Source organism: Mesoplodon bidens, assembly GCF_964165515.1.
Source record: "Mesoplodon bidens genome assembly, chromosome: 4".
NCBI classification, from domain to species: Eukaryota; Metazoa; Chordata; class Mammalia; order Artiodactyla; family Ziphiidae; genus Mesoplodon; species Mesoplodon bidens.
Genome location: NC_138160.1, coordinates 32,605,521 through 32,630,634, shown reverse-complemented (window position 1 = coordinate 32,630,634; position 25,114 = coordinate 32,605,521). Strand labels below are relative to the sequence as shown.

Here is a 25,114-nt window from a genome sequence, read left to right as displayed (position 1 = left end):
GTCGGAGAGGCATTGCAGCAGCTTTTCGTGGCATCCTAATCCCTGTTTTAAAACTTATTTCTAGGGAAACAACACTCTTAAAACATTGGAAATGAATCCTTGTACCCCAAATAATGTCGAGGTTCTGGAAACTCGATCAACAGTTCCTAAAATAGAAGATACAGAAATAGTTTCTCCAGTAGCTGAGCGTCCAGAAGATAGCGCTGATGTGCAACCGGAAAACCATGTGGTTGTATCCTATTGTCCACCAGTCATTGAGGAAGAGATAGTGAACCCAGGAGCGGATGAAGCCGGAGGGGCCTCACAAGTCATTTACATTGACATTCAGTCCATGTACCAGCCTCAGGCAAAACCAGAGGAAGAACCCGAAAATGACCCTGTAGGGGGGACGGGCTATAAGCCACAAATGCACCTCCTCGTTACTTCTACTGTAGAAGAAGATCTGGCTGCAGATGATGATTTAGACAAAACTGCAGGATACAGACCTCAGGCAAATGTAAATACTTGGAACTTAGTATCTCCAGACTCACCTAGGTCCACAGACAGCAACAGTGAAATTGTCTCTTTTGGAAGTCCATGCTCCATTAACTCCCGACAATTTCTGATTCCTCCTAAAGATGAAGATTCTCCTAAATCTAATGGAGGAGGCTGGTCCTTCACAAACTTTTTTCAGAACAAACCAAACGATTAACAGTGTCTCCCTGTCACGTCAGTCTACCATCTCAATGAGCTCCTGTTGCCGGGTCAGCACTGGGCGCCTTGGAGGGATCCTGTGAAGTGTTGCTAAGCCAGGTGGACTTCACTCATGCAAGTTACACTGAAAGCGTTAATGTGCTTCTGATGTGGTCTCAAAGCCAAAACACAGTAACTCCGAAATTCAGTCCACACAACTCACAGTTTGGAGCTATCTGTGATTCGAGCCAAAGAATTCTCACATTGCTTTACCTTTAGGAAGCATTTCAATAACGGATACTGCCTGGTCCATACGTGCAAAACAAATCCCACAGCAACTGTATTCTGTTCTGTTGTTCATCAGGTTTTCTCATGCATATACCTTATGGAATTGTAAGCAGATTTGCAGGCAAGGGAGAAAAATGTCAGAGTAGCAGATGATGTTTATTTGCCTGACATTTGCTCCATTCTAGATGAAAAACAAGCACAGATTTAAAAACTTTTAACATTATTCTCTATCCACAGCATTTAAGAAAACTAATATAATTTTTAATGTACCAACAGCAACACCTATTTAGTGTTTTGTTTGATAAAGTATGTTGATTTCTGTGCCTACTGTATAATGGTTATCAAACAGTTTTCTCAGGGGTACAAACTTGGAAAACAAGCATGACACTGACCAGCTCAAATCAGAATCCTGTTTTCTTGCTTTGAAAAATTTTTCACACCGTTCCATTATTTTTTAGCTTTCATGCTAGCTTCCCTTATTAGGTTGCCCTAATATTTAAAACTAAATTTCTAGGACTATGGATCTTAAGTTTTAAAAAAAAATTCATTGTTTTGTTTTTTGGTGACAGTGTCAGCTTTATAAATATATGAGCAAATTCAATATTCCTCATAAGCATGTAATTCCAGTGACTTACTATTTGAGACGACTACTAAGCAATATCTGGCGGCATTAGCCATCTGTATAGTTCGGATTGGTCTCAGTCCCTCCTGAGAAGACCACGCTTTGAGCCCCGGTTGCCCAGGCAGTGACGATCTCAGACACCTTCTAGCAGGTGTTCCTCCTCACTGTGCATCTTAGCAGTTCCTCCCTCTTAAAGGGTCATCAGTCCAGACTATCTGATTCAGTCCTCAGATTTTTACATGTAAAACTAAAAAGATAATGCTTCTTATAGGGACAGTTACTCAAGGGCTATTTTATGTGGAATATCATAAGATGGCTTTGAATCCGTGGGCATACCCGTATTAAAGGTGCAGCAGTTGCTCTGGGAGTCGTCCAGAGTTGTGTCCTCACAGCATCCTCTGCCCACCTCTGGTTTTCATAAGTGATGTCTAGAATGAATGTGGTTCTTGGAAAAGCAAACTGAAAATCTAAAAAGTGTATATTTTCCCTGCCCTCAGGTTGTCTATGTATTTTGAGTTAAGGCCAAAGTACTTGAAAATTTGGAAGATCTAAAGAAGTCAAGATATGCCTTTTTTTTTTATCATCTGAGGTTCTGTAATGTGTTTGCACATAATGGATCAGTTATTTTTTTTCTAGCCCATAATGTATCGTTGTAAAAACCATGTTGTGGAAAAAAGCCACAATATGGGTGACAAGGGAGAAAGTCTGTTTAGGTACTCTGTTTATGAATCCTGATTTTAATTGCTAGGATTCAGTTAAATTCCTGAGCTTCTTGATTTATGAACATGTGGAGTGAAATACAATTAATTATGTATACAGATAGTGTAGTAAAATTACATAATAGCTCACAGAAATTTTCAACAATGAAAATTATATCAAACCAGAGCCACCTGTAAACACTTCACTCTGTCTTCTCATTTCTCCTGTTGGGCTCCTTCCCTTTGCTTTCACCCCAGACACTCAGACCTGGGCCTGCCTTCTCTCCCTGCTTAAGCTTGTTGTTACCACACCCCTCTTGCCCCCAACTCATGCCTTTTTCCCCATCAAAACTCACCAATCATGTACCTCCTCTCTTTAGGATAAGTGTTGGCCAAGGTAGAAGTTTACTGATCTAAACTCCACTAACCTGAGGTAACGGGAAAAGGCCAGAAGAGATTGTTTGATCTCTGCCATTAATGCATATGCGTTTCAACGGTGACCATCTGTATCCAGAGCCCTATGTAACCTACATTATGACTCATTTGTTTGGCTAATGGTGAATATCACCGGGGCTCTTGAGTCCTATCACTCCATCCAAGACTTCACAGCTTTTTCTGCATGAAAAAGATTCAGAGTGCAGCCCACCTCTCCCCTGCCTCTGGAGATCCATACGCCGGATCACTGGGTTAGTGAGAAGCAGGGTATCACTCTGTTAGTCTGGGCAGGCTCCTTAGAACCTGTGATATGCTTAGAAGAGTGTGGTTTAGGTCTGAGGTCAAAACAGTTTTCCTTATCTCTTCCCGGTGAATTGAGGATAGCCAGACCTGCTCTGCAGATGGGAAGGGATTACTTCCCAACCCCTGCCCCACCTGGGCACATGGGGACAGGGCGAGGGGAGGGGGCTGGGGAGAGAGAAAACACCCTCTGTCACATATCTCTGGCTGCTTGTGGCACTGGAGACCCTGGTAAACGTGCACTGCTTTTCGGTGCCAGGACCATGCACACGGGTGACAGGTGGTCTAATAGGGCCTTTCTCTGTCCAGTCACATTAGCGCCTCTTTCTGGGGCAGGGCTAACTAAAGGCTGCTTAGAAGGGGAGGCTAGATGTGTTCCCTCCAGCGCTTCCTGACTGGGAGAATAATTGGGAAACCCCTCTTTCCTGCTAAAGTTTCCAACTAGAGCCCAGTCATTGGTTAGAAAATTCTAAATGTCTGAAGCAGAAGTATATCCCATTATGTCTTGATTAGTGCTGTGTAAAGGATACATTTTCACATCTCCTACAAGCCAGTTAACTTATCAGCCAGTTTCAGATCAAGCTTCCCTTGTGAGGAATGGAGATTCTGGTGGTCATTTTGACTGCATTTCTCTTGTGAGTGGCCATCTTAAATAAACAATATTTAACATAAAAGTATTCTTGGAAGACTTAGCTAGGCTTTTGACATTAGACAGACCTTGTAAAGTATGTATTGCATGGATTAGCATCCGTATACGATTGAAGTCTTCAGTGTGCTGAACCTGTAGAAGCCTGGATTTGACATTATGGCCCGAGTATCTGGATAGTTGAATTGGGTGTTTATGTGCTTAGGTGATAGAGGTGCTTTGTTCCTGCAGCTTAGACACAGAGGCAGCCATTCACGGAAAAGTTTCAGCCTCATTTTCCATACCAGCATTGCTTTCATGGTTCATGGATCTGAAGGGTTGCACTTAGAACGTCTACTCCTCTTGCCCTCTCGGAAACTGTGGTAAAAGTCACATTCTTAAACCTTCTTGCAACTTGTATTCTTGTTGGAAATTAGTCCTGTAATTTCTTAATTGTCTTCATACCGTCCATATTTAAAGAACATTACAGGCCTTTCTGTATTTGAATAATTAGATGTAGTTTAGTGAAGGAGACTAGGGAACATTTTCTTCCAAAAGGAATTTGGAATCAATTTTATGATAGCTTGAAATGAAAGTACTCCCTAACCTGTCAATATGCAGAAAATGTTATCTCAAAGTTTTCTACTGCTCAGGCACATAACCAGATAAAACTTTTTTTTTCTATTTAATTTTTACTGTTTTCTGTTTTGAACCATGCTAAAATTTGTATATCTTTTCTAAAATGCCTTTTTATCCTTATTTTGAAAGTATAAAGTTGGGCATCTCAGAAGTCAAATGTAGGATCATTAGCTAATCAATGGAAGTTCAGTCCATTTTTTATTGACTGAGTTCCATCCCAGAATGTGCAGATTCAGCAGAGTTTTCCTGAAAGGTGGTGTGTGTCAAGATCTAGCTTGTGTGCATCTGAGACCATTGGCTTGAAGATTCAAATCTACTCTAGAAGTGACTCCACAGTTTGAGTGAAAACTTGAGAAAGACTCATGCAAAAGCATCACTAGATATCTTATTCCAACCTAATTTTAAGTGTTCACAGTATCTTTTTATTTGATGGGTACACAACGTGAGACATGTTTGTACCAACCAAGTGTTCCTAGTAAATCAACAACACATTGATGTGTAAGCTTAACTGACTAGGATAAGCACTCATTCTCCTGATAAACTCTTTCTTCAAAGCATTATTTTAAACTGGTATTTCCTGCTGAAACAATGTATCATGGTACCATGCCCATCTTTATTTTTTATATCCAGAAGAAGATCTTTCACAAAAGAAAATAAGTTGTGACTAAACTTACTGGAAATGCAGCTTTTAGACATGACCTTAGAATATCATTGTTAATGGCTTGTTTTGAATTTGATCTATTTATACCTCCGTGGATTATGTACCAGGGCTATTAATACTTAAACCTCTTATTTCAATAGGGTGGTGAGATTTTTATTCCTTTTCAGTTAGTACTTTTGTCTTAACTATTACATGATCATATTCATGCTAATTATAATACAAAGGAATATTTTTAATGCTGATAATGGATTAAAGAACAACATTCTGTTCACTGAAATGTCAGGCTTTACTGTATATGGTAAAATTTCAGGGGATGTGATTTGAATATATCCAAACCCTTATAATTATGATACTGAGTTATGACAGGATTCTATTAATTTTAACCATGGGTAACATTTGTTTCTTCCTCTATTAAGAATGTTAATATTTTGGATTATACATGTCCATGTTATCAAGAGAATTTACCTGTGCAAGACAAATTCTAACTGTGCAACATTTTTATGAAAATGAAAAGTGATGTTTTTAAGAGGGAAACCCTCTGAATTTTTTTTCCTATGTGCAAGTGCCTAGTTGAAGAAACGTAGAAACAATAAATTCAAAAGCTCTTAAATACTAACCAAATACAAAACAGTAATAACATATTACTTTTTGGTTGCTATAACTGATACCCTAAAAACTGAGAGATGTGAATGGGGGAAAAAAATGAATGTTTAATTTGATAAAGAATTGGTTTTTATTACATTTACATATATCTTCTAAGATTGCCTTTGCAGTAGCCAATCAGAACTTCAAAACAAAAAAACTAACAATATAGACCTTATGCTGCACTTAAGCCAAAAATACTTCGTATACCTGACTGAATGGCTCACTTAAATGTATTGAATTTCCTTATACATTTAAAAAGTACTTCCCTTAAGAATTACTCCATTTTAAATGGGTACCTTTCAATTTCTGAACTTACTATTTTTCCTCAGCATTCCGGTGGTATATTATAAAAGATCGGAAGATTTCTAGGTGGTAATGCAATTTTCATTAAAAAAACATGGACAAGTTAACTGTTAGGTTTCACCTTAACATTAGTATGTTTGTAGTTGATCGTAGAAAACAGTACTGAATAATGATTTTCATAATTTTTTTTCAAATACTCTGTCCCCAATTTGATTTTCAATACTTTTTCCCATTATTTATGATATATCCTTCAACTTAATTTTTTCCTTCCAACATAATGTTTCAGAAAAATGTGAATACGTTATGAATACAACACACAAAAAGAAACCCTATTCCATTCACTGTTGTGGAAGGGTAGGTATTACATGATACCCTGGGATTGGGATTTGTTTTATCCAATTATTTTCTCCAAAAGGAGTAAGGCATTTTCTTACATTTCAATTCAGAATTGCTTGAAAAAGTTTGGCCTGGATAGAGAGACATCCTAAATTTGAGATGGTGCCACCTTAAGGTATGTCCAAAGGTAAAGTCATTTTAGAACACTCAGTTTTCCTAGTAGGAGTGTGTTACCTTTCTTTCTCTTTCATTAGCTGGCCACAAGTCAGAGGTCCTTATAATGCTAGGAAGTTACCATTTTTTACTTTCAAAATTGCATTATAGTGAATTACTGTTTACAAAATACACATACTGTGAACAGATATAAGTTTTTGTCTTTTATAAGGTTGTTTGTAGAATGAGTGTTTTTTTAAAGGGGATGTTATATGTTAAATATTTTCAGTTTTTTATAAATACTAGTAACTGTTTACTAATTTTTGTTTGGTCAGGTGTGTGCAAATGTAGCTGAAAGATAGGGAGAAACTGCAAATCCAGAACTGTTTCATTTTTCATTTCTTGAAATGTTACCACTACAGACGTTTGTTTTTTTTTTTAATCTGAATGATCAGTTGTGATGTTCTGTACCTAAAATCGTGCTTAATCATATCAGGAAACATTTAAATATACATATGCAGGAAGCAAACTATAGATTGCAGTATATTTGTGTGATATTCAGTCTGATTCACAAAAGTCCGAGTTTAATATGGAATAAAACAACTCTGCTTACAGAGACAACTGAAGTATTTTCTACCTTATGAAAATTTAGAGATTATGTTGCTGTTAGAAGGAAAAATTTGGACATTTTATATCATTGTAGAATTTCAGAATTTAGTTTCCATATCTTTTGGGAGACATGGTTAATAGCAAGAACATAGAATATAAGTAACCTATTACTAAGACACCTTAAATGTAAAACTAGTATGCTTGGCTGTTAACTCTAAAGATGTTACTTATGTTTGTTTTTAAAACATGCATGTATTTAACAATTTTATCATAGTATTGTCATGGAAAAATAAATATATTTTCTTACAACTTACACTGACAGATTTGGACATTATTTTGGGTTTTTTTTTTTTTCCTCCTGTTTTAGGCACTTAGGAGAAGTGGCTCCTGCTTTGTTGTTGTTAATACTTTTGGTTCTATCTCATAAGAATTATAGTGGTTATGAAGCAATCACATAGGGCTCTGACTAAATTTTTAATATTTTAATATATTACTATGCCATTGATATAACCTTCCATAAGTTTTCTTAAACCTATATTCTATTTACCAGACAGGTTACCAGAAAATAATCAGATAGTGGGGAGCCAACATTATAAAACACATACTAAATAAATACTGGCCCTTAAAGTATGGTTTTTAATTGTTCTCCTCTGAGGATAACCTAAACATTTCTTAAAATTCTAGAAATATATCAAAATTTTATTATCAAGTTTTTGAATTTGGAAATATAGTCATTGATTCAGCTAAACCTCAGTAATTTTAAAGGATGAAGTGATCTTAAATAGAATTTCATAAGGAGAGAAATTAAGTCTTCAGTCTTACGTAGCCTACTCTCACCCAAAGTAACAACTGATGTATTATGAAGAAACTGTAGACCAATTTTAAATTAACTGTGAAACACATGTTACTATTTAAGAGCTCATACCTGTGGTCTGTCCTTTACGGAGACCTCAGTGCATATCTAGTTTCCCAGATGGTGAGTTCTTGAGCCAAAATGTATAGCACCATCAACCCCAGGAAGTTTGAAAGGATCAAAAGGAGAGGAATGATGTAGTTATTAGGGGAAAGCAAAATAGAGGTGTATGAGTAATGTTTTTTCATGTATGGTATTCACCATCACACTAAAACGTTAGCGTACAAACAAGTTCATTACAAAAGGCCTGTGTAAGAACTGGTTTTCAATGGCCTATAAATTTAATCCATTACCCTTCCCCCAGAGTGACTAATAATAGAATTGAATTAAAAGTACTTAGTCAGTCTGCAAGAACCAATGAAGTTGAAGTAACAAGAGAATGTCTTAAACTGATTTGGGATTAAACCTGAGATGATTTTTATCCCAGAGTAATTACTTTCAGATTAAAGAAACAAGAAAAGCTTTTAAGGATGATTTTGATAGAAACTGTTAAGTGGGAATCATGTTAAAACGAGTACAACTGCTGTGCATGGAGCTCGTAATTATCCATCCCTACACGTTTGCAAGATGTGAAAGAATTTCAAGTCTCAGCTGACATTGAAACCTTTTCCCCCTGCTGTCCCCAGCCAACTTGATCTCGGCCGCAGAGCTGGGTCTTCACTCTGGACTCAGCCTTCAGAAGCAGGGCGGGTCTGGTTCTCTTCCTGGCACTAGAGGCCTTGCACACACACCCTACCCACATTTTCCTCGAGTTGATGGAGAGGTGGGAAGCCTTGAGGAAGCAGAGCATTAACAACACGTGGCCCTTCCTGGTCCCAAATGGCCCAAAGACCAGTGCAGACGACGCACCCTCTTCAGAGATGTACCTGGAGTCTGACTTCCTCAATCACCTTTTGTGGCTCCTTTCCTTTTCTGTGGCTTCTGCAGGTGTCACGCCCCGGGCAGCGGCTGCCTCGTGTGAGCTGCGCAGCCCTGGCCCCCGGCTAGTTTCACCACCACTGACTGCCTGGGCGACCCCGGAGAAATTCCCCCACCTCTCACCTCATTGTCCTCAGCTCCGAGCTGTGGGTCTTGATCACCTAGCTTTGCGCAGTTGCAGGGATGCCGGGTAGCGGACACAACACTCCCGACAGAACAGATGTCGGGTTGTTACACGCTCCTCTATCCCTTGAGAAACCTCAGGAGCACCTCGGACTTTCTGACCAGCACCTTAAAGATGTAAATGCCTTAAAACTGGCTTAGATGCACCTTAGTTTAGTGACATCTCTCAGGTACCCAAGAGGGGAGTTAGCCAGCAGGAGCCCTGCTAATTAAAGCACGGGATCTCTTCCCATGGGACCAATGCTGTAGCCTTCACCTTTCTTCACTTGGGTAACTTCCCCTCTCCGTCTAAGCGGCGCTGCTCAGAGTAAGTCTCTCCAGGCTCCTGGGAGCCCCGTCGTCTGCCTTCCCAGCACACCCACCTCTCCGCGGTCCGAGCACAATCCTAAGGCTTCGTTTGATAGCAGGAGTCGAACGGCTGCATCCACAGAGCTTACTTAGCGTAGTGTCCGCCGCATCACAAGTGCTTGATGAATATTCTTTAAATAACTGCGCCTTAAAAGAAAAAGCAGTTTAATATGTTTCCCTAGATATTAGAAATGTTATCTTACAGAGAGGTGACACGCCTGTGGAAGAGTCTCCAAGGATGGCAAGACAGGGCAGTCCTCGTGGAGCTGGCATGCCTCTGAAGAGGAAGGAGTCTTCCCAGGTCATCTGGGAGAAGATCCTGCTGTTCATGGCAGATGCTCCAGTATTTGTTGCACGCAGCTACCCTTTGTTCTCCTCAGAGGAGATTTGCCCTCATCCTGTTATCTCTTTGACAGGAGCAGAGAGGGGATAAATGGGCTTTATTGGAAGTGACCACAGGTTAGGGCCCTTCTCCCACCGACTGCCCATTCCCCACCTCCTCCCGCTTTAGAATGTATTTCACCCTCTCTGTCGGGTTCTCTCCATCCTTCCAAGTGACAATTTGCATCATCAAGCGATTCGTTCCTGCCCCCATCTCTCTCTCCCCAATCGCATATCTGCTTCTCTAGGAGACAATCCTTGCCCCATCTTCCAGGCATTTATTTGATGGGCAGGTGCCCTGGTACTTGCTGCAGGCTGCGCTGGGCTACAGTCTCGTACTCCACCCGGAAATGACACATCGCTCTCCTCTACACCGAAACTCTCAGGTCAGACGTCCCCAAAGAGCTGGACCCGTGGTTCCAGGCTCCTCCAAGTCTACAGCCTTACGTTCAGGGAGAAGAGGGCGCCCTTCCTCCCAGCTCCCAGGGAGGACTCTGCTTGGCCTGGCCTGTGTCACGTGTCCATCACTGGTCCCGTCGTGTGGCCCAACAGAAGTTCTATTCAAGGGCCACTTCCACAAGTACCACATCGTTAGAGTTGGAAGAGGACCAGTCCCCCAAAAGAAGGAAGGTGATATTCTGAGTGAACAGAACAATAAATCAGCACTACAGACTCCCTGAAGAAAAGCTCGAGAATAGATAAAAGGAAAAAGAATCCCTCAACCTTCTCATGCAGCATTAGCTATTTTTAACGTTTTACTTTTTGTCCTTTCAGACATTTTTCTATGTGAATGTGTATGTATATATATATTTACACATATTTTCATATGTTTGTACCTGTATGCATATATATAAAATTATATTGTATATTCTATTTTGGAACTTGATTCTTTTTTTATTCTTTTTTTTTTTTTTTTTTGTGGTACGTGGGCCTCTCATTGTTGTGGCCTCTCCCGTTGCGGAGCACAGGCTCCGGACACGGAGGCTCAACGGCCATGGCTCACGGGCCCAGCCGCTCCACGGCATGTGGTATCTTCCCGGACCGGGTCACGAACCTGTGTCCCCTGGATCGGCAGGCAGACTCTCAACCACTGCGCCACCAGGGAAGCCCGAACTTGATTCTTTTATATAACATTTTGAAAATCTTTGAATATCAATAGGATATTTTATGGCATTATTCTTTCATGGATATATAAGATTCCAAAGTATAGATGAATTCTTTAAATTCAGCATTCTGGACATTTGTACTGTTCACACTTTTCATTAAATAATGGATGACTTTAAAACGCAGATGAAGCTGTTTGGCACTGATTTTTCTCAGCATTAAGAAGCCACACTTGAATTCACACTAGGTGCCACTGGCCCGTGATGCTCAAGAACTCCCAAACCAGCTTTCCTATGCTGTCATATGTGGTTTTCACCACTGAGTGACTAGTGAAGATTTTGACCTAATGCAGAGTTCTACTGCTTACGTGCCGTTTCCTCTGAGATGATGGGGCGGCCAGCAGGAGCTTGGAACAGGGGCTGCTCAGGGCTCATCCACTGAATTCCAAGCTGGGCCCCTAGTCATCGGTGACGGTTCCAGGACCCAGGGGAAACAGGATATTGCAATATTTATTGATATAAGGAGAAATTTTAAAAGACTGCCATGCTTCTGGGAATAGAAGTTCTCTTATCCTGGGAGTCTTGGTTTGGCTCATGGTTTGTGGAAGTAGCAGACTGTGGCACATTCTTCGGGTGGGACAGCACATGACGTAAAGTGCACTTGAAGGAAACAAAGCAGGTCTCTGGTGAAGTACGGTCTGGAGGTGGGAGAGACCGGGGTCAGAGGTGAAGAGGGTTGGCAGGGGCAGATTCTAAGATGGTCCCTGGGACTCCTGGGCCCAGCTCTACACACCTGGTACAATCCCACCCCCTGGAGTGTGGCCCGGCCTGTGCCTATGACAGGAAGGCACTCCCACAATCAGGTTAGTCATCAGTGGATCCTGTGTTAATGAAAAGGGAGGCTGCACAGGGCGGGCCTAATCTAATCAGGAGAGCTCTTACAAGAGAGACCAGGCCTCTCAGAAAGGTCTCCTGCTGCCTTTGAAGAAGCAGGTGCCCAGTGGGCTTGGAAGAGGGCCCGAGTCTCCCAGGACCCCACAGGCCTGGCCGATGCTGGTTTGAGGGATAGAGACTTCACTGGCCTCTCCCCAGTGCCTCGTCCAGGTTGGTTTGCATACAGTGAGTATCCACGGAGGGGCCGCTCCAGCAGTGCTTGTGAGGATCCAGGAAATCATTTCGCATCCCCACCCCATCCTATCAACCCCAAAGCCTCCAAACAAACTCTAAGGACCTCAGGCTTCCAGGCCAGAGGTAGTCATGTGACCACGAATCAGGCCCCAACCCTGGGCAAATCCTCTGAGGCGCTGGACCAGGAGATCACACAGCTTATTCTATTTCTGAGGCGAATATGTGGCCTGGACAACTAGTGGGCACATTTTCTACTCTACTGGACAGTGCCCCCCGTTTCATACCCACCCTGCCCACAGTTGCCCTGTGAACCCTAAGGCCTGTGAGAGCAAGGAATGCCTGCCGCCAGGGCTGGGAGTCACCGTGCAGCAGGCCCTGTACCCTCACCCTCTCTCCCCCACAGTCCTCTCGTCTGAGAGTCCCTTTACTCTGCCTCTACTTTCCTTCAGCCAGTTTCCTAACAGGGTTTTCCATAGCTAATCCTCTGGCCTGGCGCCGGTTGTTTTTTTTTTTTCTAAATGAGCGTAGAAGAGCAGATTCCTTGCGCTTCCCTGGCCTTCCTTCTCACAGATATTCCCATCCAAGTCCTGTTTTAGCCAAGTTGGAGGTGCAGCCCCTTAGCACCAGGCTGTTCGAGGTGTCCAGAGCCCCAGGCCGGGCCCTGGCTTGAAGGTGGGCAGCTGGGACATGGTGAGGGAGGCCTTACCACGTGGTCAAAGATCTCTGTGCCTTGGTAAACCTTTTGGATCTTGAGCAAGTCAGAGGGACAGAGAGGACAACGAGAAAGGCAGCAAACGCAGCCCAAGCGCTGAGACACATAGTTCCTTGCACGTCTTTCCAGGAAAAGGCGAGTGCTCCTGGGAGCCGTGCACTTTCTAGGATACAGATGTCTTAGCAAGGGCAGGAGGAGAGGCAGGGAGTTTGTTTCTGCTGCCTGCCCTGCTCTTGCTGCTCCCAGCTTGGCCAGGGCTGGGCAGGGGCCCAGGGGAGCACACCACTACTTGGAAATAGCTTGCAGGAACTCCCCTGAGGGCTGGAGGTTATTTGTGGAGGAGAAGCCAGAGGAGAGAAGGAAAAGACTTCAAGCCCAGACCTCACTGCCCGTCGGGGGCCCTGAATCCCTCTCCGATGGAGTGGCTCTGGTCTCTGCTTTCAGATTGGTTCAACCCAGAGTCCTTGCGATGGGAGAGCTTTGGAAGACAGCAGACTTGGAGCTATGATGAGAGCCCAGCAGGCAGACACTAGGGGACTGGCCTCTGCCCAAATCCCCCTCACCCACAAGACTCTCTTGCCAATGACAGCTAACCGGAGGGAGCCCCAGGAGCCCCTGAACAAGCCTGGGGTCCACGGGCCGCTGCATCTGACTGAAGGTTGGGTAAGGGGTAGAAAAGTTCCACAGTGAAGCACTATGGTTGTGTCCTGTGGTGGGACCAGGAGCAAGTCACTCGGTCTTTCTGGCCAGCTTTCGTCTTTGTGAGTCAAACTGGCCTTGCCCATGTGCTCTGGCTGTCATCAGAGGAGGGCTGGTGCCGAGATCAAATACGTGAACATTCTTTGAACATGAGGTTGAAGTGCAATTACTCACAGGGTCTGTCTCAGCAGCCAGACCATGCTGTAGAACTGGCTTAGTCATTTTGCTGCCTGAATATAGCCACCTGTAGACTGGAACTTCCTAATGACAGCCTGTCACTTCCACCAGGACGCACGAGCTTAAATGCCTTCAGACCTCCTACTCCACAGCCTCCCCGAGGCTGACGCAGGGCCACTGATATTTCCCTTGTTTGTTTCGTGCGAGCTGTAGAATACCCAGTGCCGAGGCACTTGAATGACCCCCCTTTTCCATCTTGGCAAGTAACTATGCGGACTGGGCTGAACGCAGCACAAATCCCTTCCTTTGGATTCTGATCTTGGACTCCGTGCTGGCAGCCCGCGTCCCTCTGGACTCCTCCTGGATGGTAGTCCTAGAGCTCTTCGTTCCTGCCTTTGACAAGCTAAACACACACCCTTCTCAGCTAAGGGACTGGCTGTCTGAGGGCACACACCTTACCCCCCCTCCACCTGCAAGGGCAGCGACTGGGTGTTCCTAGAAGAGACCAGGCAGGGACGGGGAAGCAAGCAGTAAATGCTCCGTCCAAGCCCCTCAAGGGTGAATCGTCTTTCCATGTGGAGCTGGAATTCTCTGCCTTTATTGTGCCCCTCAGCCAGGCCCCCCCACCAGGCTGCCCCTTGGTGCTTCCCTCCCAGGGGGGGGAGCAGCCTTGGCAGGGGGTTGGCTGTCAGAGCTCTGAGAGGGGCAGCGAGCCCCTCCCACCCGCTCTTCTCTTTCCTTTGGGAGCTCTCTGTGCTAAAAACAAGCTTGCTGAGAATCCTATTTTTCTGGGTGAAAGGTGAAAAATGCAGCACTTCCTCCAAGTGGAAAGCACTGGGCCCGCCAGCTCCGGGCACATTTCCGAGATCCCTCCACCCACTCGGGGGAGGAGACGGCTCCTTGCAAGGGGGAGAGAAGAGGTGGGCGGTGGAGGGAGGGAGGGAGGCGAGGAGACCGGAAGGGAAGCGCCGGTTCCTCTGAAGCCCAGGCTGTGGGCATGTGGAAAGCGGAGGGCTTGTTTGTGTTGGAGGGGCCTGGGGGCTGGACAGGCCTGGGCCCAGAAATGGAAGGCAAAGAAGAGGGGAGACCGGCAGCCGCTCAGAGGTGCCTGAGTCGCAGGGTCACCAAGCTGCCGCTCCTCAGGCCCTGGGGCAGCACGGGGACAAAGATGACCCCGCAGACCTTTCTGAGAAAGAGCCGCCAGGCGAGCTTAGAGGAAGCACATGCCGGTGTGCAAGTCAGTTTTTGTAGGAAAAGCAAGAACATTCCTCTTCTTTTTTTTTTTTTTTTAAACATCTTTATTGGAGTATAATTGCTTTACAATGGTGTGTTAGTTTCTGCTTTATAACAAAGTGAATCAGTTATACATATACATATGTCCCCATATCCCCTCCCTCCTGCGTCTCCCTCCCACCCTCCCTATCCCACCTCTCTAGGTGGTCACAAAGCACCGAGCTGATCTCCCTGTGCTATGCGCCTGCGTCCCACTAGCTATAGCTATTTTACGTTTGGTAGTGTATATATGTCCATGCGACGCTCTCACTTTGTCCCAGCTTACCCTTCCCCTTCTTGACAACACCCCAGCCGTCCTTGCTTAGAACACATGGGAAGTTCTGGAGAATTTTCTCAGATGCTGATTGTGGGACAAAAGCTTTTCAGTAACCCAGGCTTCATAATATCCTTCGTGGGCGGGACAGGGATGGCGTTAATCTTCAGGCTCCCTGGCTCCTCCTTAAAGCTCTTCCTTCAGCCAAGCGTGCAGCCAGCCTTCCCCAACATGACGTGCACAGAGCCACTGCCCAAAAGCCGTGGCACAGATCCCATCCCCTGCCAGGCCCTCCTGCTCAGGATGACAACACGGCTGCCAGGTATCAGGCAGCACGTGGACGAAGGGGGCACAGCAGGCGGGGCTGGAAGAGGCAGGCGCTGCTCCCCCTGCTGGGCCCATGACTGCCACCTCCCAGGCCTCCGCCCAGCCCCAGGGACCCCACGGATGAACTCCCGTCAGGGGTCACCTCATCCCTGTTGCACCATTTCCCCAACAGCACAGGACTTGCGGTGGGGGATTGGTTGCACTAATGGCCCTAATTTTCCGCCCTCCCTGAATCCATGCCCTGTGCCGGGTGACTTTGTAGTTGCTCTCACAATGGAGAGAGAGTCTATTTCTTCATCTCTTGAACGTACGGACTTTGACTAGCACAATGTGGCAAAGGTGACACGAGGCAGTTCCAATCCCAGGCTGTAAAACGCCTTAGACCTCAGCTCCGGCGCTCTCACCCTCCTCCATCACCGTGTGAAGGGCATGTCAGCCTAGCTCACGGGTCCCAGCAGGAGGGTGGAGCAGACCCAAGTCACCTCCCCATCCCAGCCAAGGCGACAATAAGCGAGCCACCCTACACATGTGAACAAGCCCCACTGAGACCAGAAGAACCACCTAGTCAAGCCCAGCCAGGATCAGCAGAAATGCCAAGCTGACCACTTGAGGCATGGAAGCAATCAGCACACCTTGCGGTATGCCACTGAGGTTCTGTGGTTGTTTGACGTGCAGCATTATTGTGACGGTAGATAGCAGATACACTTAGAGAGGAAACCGGGGGACCCACAAAACCAGGCTGAGTTCTCCTCGGCTGTCCTGCCCATCTGAACCTAGGTCTAGTGCCTCAGCTTCAGGACAAAGTTTATATTCCCCCAACCACCTCTGCTATAAACTCATCCCGTGTTTCCCGAATTTTGGCCACTGAGAGGGTGAAAGAGCTTGGGATGTACTGTCTCTTACCCTGTTCTCCCACACTGAGCCCTCCCATACGATCAGCTCCTCTTGGGTCCCCCTATACTGCTGCCTTCTCACCCGCAGCCTCTCTATGGCTCTGACTTCATCACCTGTCACCCCTCTTTTTCTAGCCCACCTAGGGAAAGGCAATTCCTCCTCCTCATCACTCCCGGGCCCCCAGCCCCGGGTTACTGTGCTTCTTCTCAGGATGACACTTGCAGGGAACAACAGCCCATCCACAGCACAACTCTTTTGGCTTCAGCTCAACTGGACATTTTGCCAAAATCACCGCAACTTTTTTTTTTGACTGGAGGCAATCGATTCAAAATGTGAATCAATTGGAGTTGTGAAAGCAACTCTGTTATATCTTGGGAAGCACTGACCCCGGATGTCTCCAAGGAAACGGTGTTGAGGTGAGGGTGACAGGGAGCTCACCTGTGGGTGACACCCACTCTCTACCACGTGGCTTTCTCCACTCCGCACTCACAGGTGACGTGCGCAGGAGAGGAGGAATTGCTGTCGTTGTGAGCATTATTGCTCTGAGAGGAAGGATCCTGGTCATCAAAGGTTCCCAAAGACAGGAGGCGGAAGGGTGATGCTTAAGGTGAACGTCTCTAGTTTATTTATTCATTTTTCTAGAACCCTTAATGTGCCTAAAACTGTGCTTGGCACAAAGCTCGAAGCCTTCGCTGACCGCCTGCTGCACAAACAAGAGCAGAGTCATGATGGGACTAATTACAGGCGCTTGTGTGAGGTGGATCACATTTCCCGCCTCTTTGGTGGTAGCATTCATCTCACCTGCCCTGAGCAAGTCCTGCCATGGGAATCTGCCAGTGAGCCAGCTGTCTCTGGGGTCACCACGTGAGTAGCAAAGTGGCACTGTGATGGCTCAGAAGGAAGCAGCCCCGCTTCTCTGGTTCTTGCCCAGATGTTCAGACCAGGCTGAGGGCGCCCCCAGCCCAGCCTGAGAAACACTGACTGTATTCGTGTCCATTTCTAGACACCGCCTCGGGAGGGATCAGTAACCCCTACACAGGTGAACGAACGACTAAATGAACGTGCTGTAGCCTTGTTCATCTTCTTTATTCAGGTTCACTACAGACACCCCCCCCCACTTAAAACGAGAATAACAGTGACCCACCTCAGTAATACATGTGCCTTTCCATCTGCTTATTCTGGAAGCTTCACAGTCACCTCCTTGAGTCATCATTTACCGAGAGAGAACAGTCAGCTCCCTGAAGTGCCCACCCCAAGTTACCTACCCCGCTCTGCTGATGCCACACAGGGCCCAGACAAGTCTCCTTTGGGAGAAAATTCTTAGGAAGTGTGCAAAGAATTCAGGGTTGTCCACCCAAACTTGCAAAAGTATACTGTGTGGACAATCTGTAGCTATAAAAATATACACATACAAAAGGACAGCTACAAAGTCATGGTGCCCATTTTCTTAGATTTGCATTATAAAAAGTAAGGATTTCTCATTAAAGGTAAACTTTCAGGGGGCAGCTTTATAATTATGATTCTATCTCTAGTCTCCCATAATCCTTATTTTCATAGAGCACATTGAACCAGCCAGTGAGGAGGGGAAGGGGTTAATCCTAGTAATTCATGGGCCAAAGTGGAGAAGTTTGAGGTTGAAGGTCTTACAGTCATTCTGCTGTCAGTAAGAGTGTCAAGAGTCAGGGGAGGAGAGAAGTATCTTAATACTGCCCTTTGGGTCTCTCTCTCTTTGTTTTTTTTCCTTTCTTTCTTTTTTTTTTTTTCTTACAAACTATGAATCACAACACAGTCATTGAGCTACAGCAGACAGGCTCGGAAATTCGCCGTGATGTGTGATCTCTGGTGGCCACTACACATTCAATGGACAAAGTCCGATGCTTCCTACACAGAGCATTCCGTTGGGTTTGGCCCAAGGAATGTCAGCAGGAAAGGCCACCCAGGGACTCTTGTCTCGGTCCTAGTTTCCCATCAGGGTGTACTTGCTCCTTGATGAAAGGAAACACACCTGGTCCCCGTGCCTCTGTGTGTGGTGTCAGGCAAGGTCTTGGGGCCCCCAGGATTCTCAGCATAGAAGGTTCTGTCCCTTGGGCAGAGCCAACTGGTGTTACTGGGCTCCACAAGTGTTGATGTTTTTCCCATCCACGGCGTCTTCCACGAGGGAAATGTGGTAATCGGTGGACAGCGTGAAATGAGAAATGCAGCCCACGAGGCCTTGCATGTACTGTCTGTTAGTGTGCAGAGCAATTTCCTTCATTCCACCTGCCAGGAAGCCAAAGGAAGATGACATGAGTCAAAGGGAAGGATGCCTCTTCAGTCTGCCTGAGTGTCTACTCACCAAGGCATCCCTCAGCTGACAGGATAGGTGAGGCTGTGGTACCTAGAACTCAGGACATTGCAGCTGTCTAATTTATAATTGTCCTTGAAGGAACAAGCTGACTTGAATCAATATGATACACAATCAGAGTCTATAAGTATCCACCTCATAAGTGATTTCTGACCTAGTTGACCACTTAAAACCAAATAGTACCTGGTAAATTTTGAAATGTTGTATAATGTCAACAAAATGTAGTATGTGTGGTAAGGGTGATGTTATCTTTTTTTTTTTTTCTTTTTGCGGTACGCTGGCCTCTCACTGTTGTGGCCTCTCCCGTTGCAGAGCACAGGCTCCGGATGCGCAGGCTCAGCGGCCATGGCTCATGGGCCCAGCCGCTCCACGGCATGTGGGATCTTCCCGGACTGGGGCACGAATCCGTGTCCCCTGCATCGGCAGGCGGACGCTCAACCACTGCGCCACCAGGGAAGCCCGGAGTGATGTTATCTTAAACCACGAGAAATACACTGATGTTGAATGCTTTCGATTAAGTTCACTTTTAGGAAATATCCTACAGATAGAGGTATCTTTTCATGTTGATGTGTCAGTGTTAGTGGGTTCTAAGCTATTTACAAAAACACCACTCATTCTAACTCTGAGGGGGGCCGGAAAGACAGATCCTCCTTCCTCAGGGAGAATTCAAGGAGCTATATTTAGCAGGTTCCTGTTCTATAAACAAGAAAAGCAGGGTTTTCCTGGTGGATCGGTCCACAGCACAAAATCATCTAAGTGCTTCCTGACCCCTCAGCCATGAGTCAGAAGTTCAGAAAAAGGAAGAATGGAATATCTGGAGAGCTTCCTGATTTCCAAGTATTTGACTGATCTCATGAAGTACACAGCTTTGGGAAGCCCTAGCATGACACACGGAAGGCTAAGAAGAAAACGCACTGGCATAATTTAGGTTTCGTCAAAGGTCAAGGTCACTTACCCACATACAGAGCTCCATTGATGTTGAGCTGCCTCATCATGCCAGGTGACCTGCCTGTTCTGGCCCCATAGTCATCCACAGTTATCTTTCCTGATTGGCCATCCCTGTAAAAACCGCCACCATTTTTGGAGCTTCATTCAATAATTCAGTCATGCATTCATTTTAATACAAATGTATTATTGAAGTCCTTACTAAGCACCAGGCACTATACTAAATGATGGAGCTGCTAAAATGAAACACACAAAAACAAACAGAAAACCACCGAAATTCCTAAGACAAACAAAAAATCAAATTGCCAGTGATCACACAGTGTCACCACTCTATGATAGAAGAATGGCCGAGAGCTGTGGAATTCTACGGGAAGAGAACAGAAGCCCAGGGAAAGCTTCTGAAAAAAGATTCTGAGGTGCGTTTTGAAGGCTGGGTGGGTCAGGTGAAGGAGAAGGCTAATGCAGACAGGAAGTGGCAACGGCAATGAGAGAAAAGACATGGGGGTTGGTACAGACTGAGTATAGAGCATTCTAGAGGTGGGAGTAGAGTATAAAAGATGAAGCCAGAAGCAGATGGTGAAGGGCATAAGGAGCTTAGCTAGAATTTATCCTGAAGGTGAGAGGGAACCAGAGAAGTACTGTAACAGGAGGAGTGGTGGTGACATGGTGACACATGGTGAGTGTGGATGTGATTCTAAGCACAATGGGAAGCCAGTGCAGTAGTCTTTGTTTGTAGAAGATTACTCTCAGGGAGGACGAAGAATGGCTTTGAGGTTTCTAAAGGACCCAGAGAGTCACCCAAAAGTGACTCTGAGGACAGTGGAATGGAGGTGTTCATCTGTGGCAAGGGCTTTGCAGTTTTTTAAGGTGGTTTCCAAAAACCAGCCACACTTCTTCTCCTTCTCCCTCTTTTCTTCCTCTTGTTTTAACGAGTTCTTTATTGGTCTTTTAATGTTCCTTTTTTATAGCAATCACTTCTTGTTCCTTGGGTTCATAACCTCTCCTATCTCACTGATGATATTCATGTTTTCATCATTTTTTTCATTCATAGTCTCTGTTTCCTCCAAGTTGCTTTGTTGTATCTATTTGTTCTGATATCCATCTTTCATACTGGAAACTTTATTCAAATGCCTAGTGATCCTCAACTGCCACACAGATAAGTGTTGAGCACCAAGAAGCAGACTGGAAGCCCTGTGTGCTGGATGGCTTTTATTGAAAGTGCTGTGATCTGGCTCAGTCATTTCCTTGGGGGAATACCTGGATTTCCTATTCTTCTTACTGTGGGGTATAGACCTGGCTCCCAGCATTCTGGAATCTCCTCAAAGTCCACCTGCCCTGAAATCTTATCTCACTAGAGATATCTAGATCTACCTGGAAGGTGAGGGCTTCTTCAAGTTTAGCCATCAAAGTTCTTTCTCTAGAAGATCTCTGCTGAGTGAAGATTTGCGAGTTCAGCCTCTCTGGTCTGCTAGTGTTAGTAAAGGGCACAGGTGGGACTTGGTACCGAGATACCCTAATGACCCGGATCAAGTATACGTGGGTGCCAGGCCAGGATGGGGAACAGGAAATGGGACTAAAGGGAATTGGAGAGTACATCCCGTCAGCTCTGTCGCACACTGTGGCAGGTACTCACCGAACAGCCTTGACTCGGTGCCACCGACCGTCATTGAATGAACCGTTCACCATGATGGATGCTACACCACTGCCCAGGTTATAGCTAAAGGCGTCGGAGAAGAACAAGACAGAGAACAGAATAAAACACTGATGTAAGACTGAGGGTCGTTCACAAATGGTTCTCACTGCGGAAGTTCTCTGGAGCTCAGGATGTCGTTTCTTTCACACAAAACAAAACAATGTTATAAAGACACTGGGTCCCCAGATTAGGCCATGAGTGACCAAAACTGGTTTTTTATTTTTAATTGTGGTGAAGTTTACAGTCTTAACCATTTTTAAGTGTACAGTTCCGTAGTGTTAAGTATATTCACATTGCTGTGCAACCAATTCCAGAACTTTTTCATCTTGTAAAACTGAAACCCTCTACCCATTAAACAACTTCCCATTTCGCCCTCCCCCAGCCCTTGGCAACCACCATTCTACTTTCTGTTTCTATGAATTTGACTGCCCTAGGTACCTTGTATAAGTAGGGTCATACAGTGTTTGTCTCTTTGTAACTGGCTTTTTCCACTTAGCATAATGTCCTCAAGGTTGATTTGTTTTAGGCTCTATGTACAGTATTAGAGTATAAGGAACAAAAGGGCTTTATCGTTTGAAATGTGTTGTATCAATACTAGGTTGAATAGTATCCCCCCAAAATTAATGTCCACCCAGAATCTTAAAATGTGACCTTATTTGGAAACAAGGTCTTTGCATATGTAATTAGTTAAGAGAGGTTATACGGGGGTTATATGGGGTTAAGGAAGAAGTCATATGGGGTTAGGGAGGCCTAAAATCCAATATGACCGGTGTCCTTATAAAAAGGGGAAATTTTGACACAGAGACAAAGACATACGGAGAAGAACGCCACATGAAGATGGGACTGGAACGATGCATCTATAAGCCAAGGAACAGCAAGGATTGCCAGCAACCATCAGAAACCAGGGGAGAGTCATAGAACAGACTCCCTCAGAGCTCCCAGGAGGAAGACACCCTGCCAACAGTTCCAGGTTGAAATTCCAGCCTCCAGAACTGTGCGAGAATACATTTCTATTGCTTTAAGTCACCCCATTTGTGGTAACTTATTATGGCAGTTCTCAGAAACTAATTCATGTGTTTTTACTTTTCAAAAGACAAAACATTGCAGAGCCAGCTGAGCCCCAAAGAATTTACGGGAAGTTGCCTAAAATCTCAAAGCTAACGTATAGGACTTGAACTTGGTGTCTTACCTGCCCCCCACCCTGCCACATTTTACTCGGTAGCTTTCTATTTCCTATTTCAGTTGCCAGATACTGTGATACGCTAAGGGGATCAGAAGACATGCGTTTGTTGTTTACCAGAGAGAAATAACCCTCTTAGTCCAGTGTTCATTCAATTATTCTAATTTAATTCAATACAACAAATATTTGGTGAGTGACGATTCTAGGCCGGGCACTGGGCCAGCTGCCTAGACCTCCCCTTGATAAAATAATAAAGCCTATGTAATCATGCTTTTGAAGGAAAATGTATTCCACCTGGACAACCCTCTCCTCATCTTGTAAGAGGACATGTCTCCCCTTTAGCTCGTTGGCCAAGAAATAGGAATATTGAGAGGAAACCCACATTAGTCACTGAGTTCTTGCATGCACTCAGTATAAGAAAGGAGCAAGAATAGAAAGCTTTGGCTTTCCCCAGGGAAAGCACTATGGGTCCTTTCTTTAATACTGGAGCCTCAAAGAAGTCACACAGCCCATCGACATTTAACCAAGAATAGAACTCGGGTGACTTGACAAACTCTGAGACAAAGCTGTTGCTCTGACCCAGAAAAATCCGCTGTTTTCTAATGAATTTTCCCACATCAAGTGTCTCCTTGTATGAAGCAGCCTGGAGGTGGAATTTTCAGATTTCATTATTTAGTGGCCAAATGCTTGTTGAAGAAATGAATGAGTATAAGGAAGGGCTGAGAGCTGGTTGGCAGAAATGTAGCTGAATTACTATGTGGGCTTTTATGAGAGGCAGAACGGGGTGATAGAAGAGCCTAGACACTTGGATTAGATGAATCCGCCTCAATTCCCAGCCTCCCCAATTACTAGTTCTGTGATCTTGGGCAATTTGCTTCATTTCTCTGAGCCTAAATTTTCTAATCTGTGAAATGGGGTAATAATACCTTCCCTGAAGGATCTTAGGGAAGATTCAGTAAGATAACATATGTAAAGAGCGCAGCACATAGTAGGAGCCAAACAAATAATCCCACTGCCCCAAATATATGCAGTATTTAATGCAGCTTGGATATAGCATCAAACAATACAACCTGGGGGAACTAGCAATAGGAGAAAGTTGCCGCCAAGAGATAAACTTATCAAGCCTCTCCTGGAAGAGTAGTCATGTGTGTGAGTAAACCAACAGGCTGTAAATATGTAACCAGAACGTCCAGAAACACCCAGGTCTCAGAATCAAGGTGACTTGGGTATAGCTACAGTGGCACTAGACTGGAATGTGATTGTAATCAAGTGAATGGAAACCTTTTCAGTTGTGTTCGGACAAAGGACGGGCCTTCTTCTTCTGTTCTCCAGCCTGATAACATGCCTGTTCATGCAATGAGCCAGGCTGTATTCAAGGGAGCAAACGCTGAACCCAGCAGACAGGAATCCAGCCATCACTGCAGGTGGTGGTGTGGCCCAGTTGGCACATCTTTGGCATGACTCTCCAACCGCCCCCCCCACTCTCTCTGATTTCAGACCCTCCGAATAACCTCCTGCTCCCCCAGATACCTGATACATCACCCTGGAACTTCTCTTTCTTTTAAATAATAAATGACCAAGAATAGTGGTTGCCTTCATTGGGAGAGGGCATGAGGGAGCCTTCCTGGGTGTGGGTGGGGAAATGTTCTATACCTTGTTCTGGGTGGTTACACAGGAGTTTACATGTTTAAAAATGTATTGAGCTGTACACCTAGCATTTTTCACTTTATGTAAATTAAACCTCAATTTTTAAAAATTGAAGTATAGTTGAATTACAACGTTGCGTTAGTTTCTGGTGTACAGTGAAGTGTACACCAGTCTATGTATATGCTTTTTCAGATTCTTTTCCATTATAGGTTATTACAGGATATTGAATATAGTTATGGGACCTTGTTGTTCATTTTATATATAGAACTGTGTATCTGTTAATCCCAAACTCCTAATTTATCCCTCCCAACCCCCTTCCCCTTCGGTAACCATAAATTTGTTTTCTATGTCTGTGAGTGTGCTTCTGTTTTGTAGGTAAGTTCATTTGCGTCATGTTTTTTTTAGATTCCACATATGAGTGATATCATATAATATTTGTCTTTCTCTGACTCACTTCACTTAGTTATACCTCCATTTTTTAAAAAAGGTAAAAACATGTGAATGAACGAATAAATGAACAAATAAATGCACACCTGGTTTCTCTATCAATGTCCTGTGTATCCGGTTAGCATGAATCAGTTATCCTGATCCAAGCGTACCTACCCAATTTGGTGCTCACGGAAGGCTAGGAGGCTGAGCACCAAGGTGGGCCACCAGAAAATGCCATCAGGTGGGGTCCTTATGGTGGCACTTATACTTAGGCCTCCTTTAAAGTATAGCACAGGGTACTTTGCTAATGTCAGACTGCTTTCCTTTCTCTGCTACATGAAAATGTTATCAAGGTCACATGGAAAATTAGTGGGAAAGAGCACCCGTAAAGTGATATTCACACACCTGGTTTCATGCCCTAAACATAATCATTAAACAAAATGAAACGAAACAAACAGCAAAAACCACACTCATCGCTGAGCACTTTGATTCCCTTTCTTTTACTTAACCTTGCACCAAAACCATACATAATTTTTTTTTTTTAGAATCCCACTGTTTTTC

The 25,114-nt window shown here is 44.7% G+C and overlaps 2 protein-coding genes across 3 annotated transcripts in view; one reads left to right on the top strand and one right to left on the bottom strand.

Annotated features, from left to right (window-relative positions):
- Window positions 1-7,299, top strand: part of LIFR (LIF receptor subunit alpha) — a 90,272-nt gene extending 82,973 nt beyond the window's left edge. For both annotated transcript variants that reach the window (XM_081231055.1, XM_081231056.1), the window contains one exon: window positions 65-7,299. In XM_081231055.1, the coding sequence (XP_081087181.1) occupies window positions 65-691 (627 nt within the window). In that variant the 3' untranslated portion in view covers window positions 692-7,299. The remainder of the gene's footprint in view (window positions 1-64) is intronic.
- Window positions 7,300-17,585: 10,286 nt separating this feature from the next.
- Window positions 17,586-25,114, bottom strand: part of EGFLAM (EGF like, fibronectin type III and laminin G domains) — a 172,955-nt gene continuing 165,426 nt past the window's right edge. The window contains exons 21-23 of the mRNA XM_081230395.1: window positions 21,238-21,321; window positions 19,615-19,718; window positions 17,586-18,574 (exon numbers count right to left, since the gene is read on the bottom strand). Coding sequence (XP_081086521.1) covers window positions 18,420-18,574; window positions 19,615-19,718; window positions 21,238-21,321 — 343 coding nt within the window. The 3' untranslated portion in view covers window positions 17,586-18,419. The remainder of the gene's footprint in view (window positions 18,575-19,614; window positions 19,719-21,237; window positions 21,322-25,114) is intronic.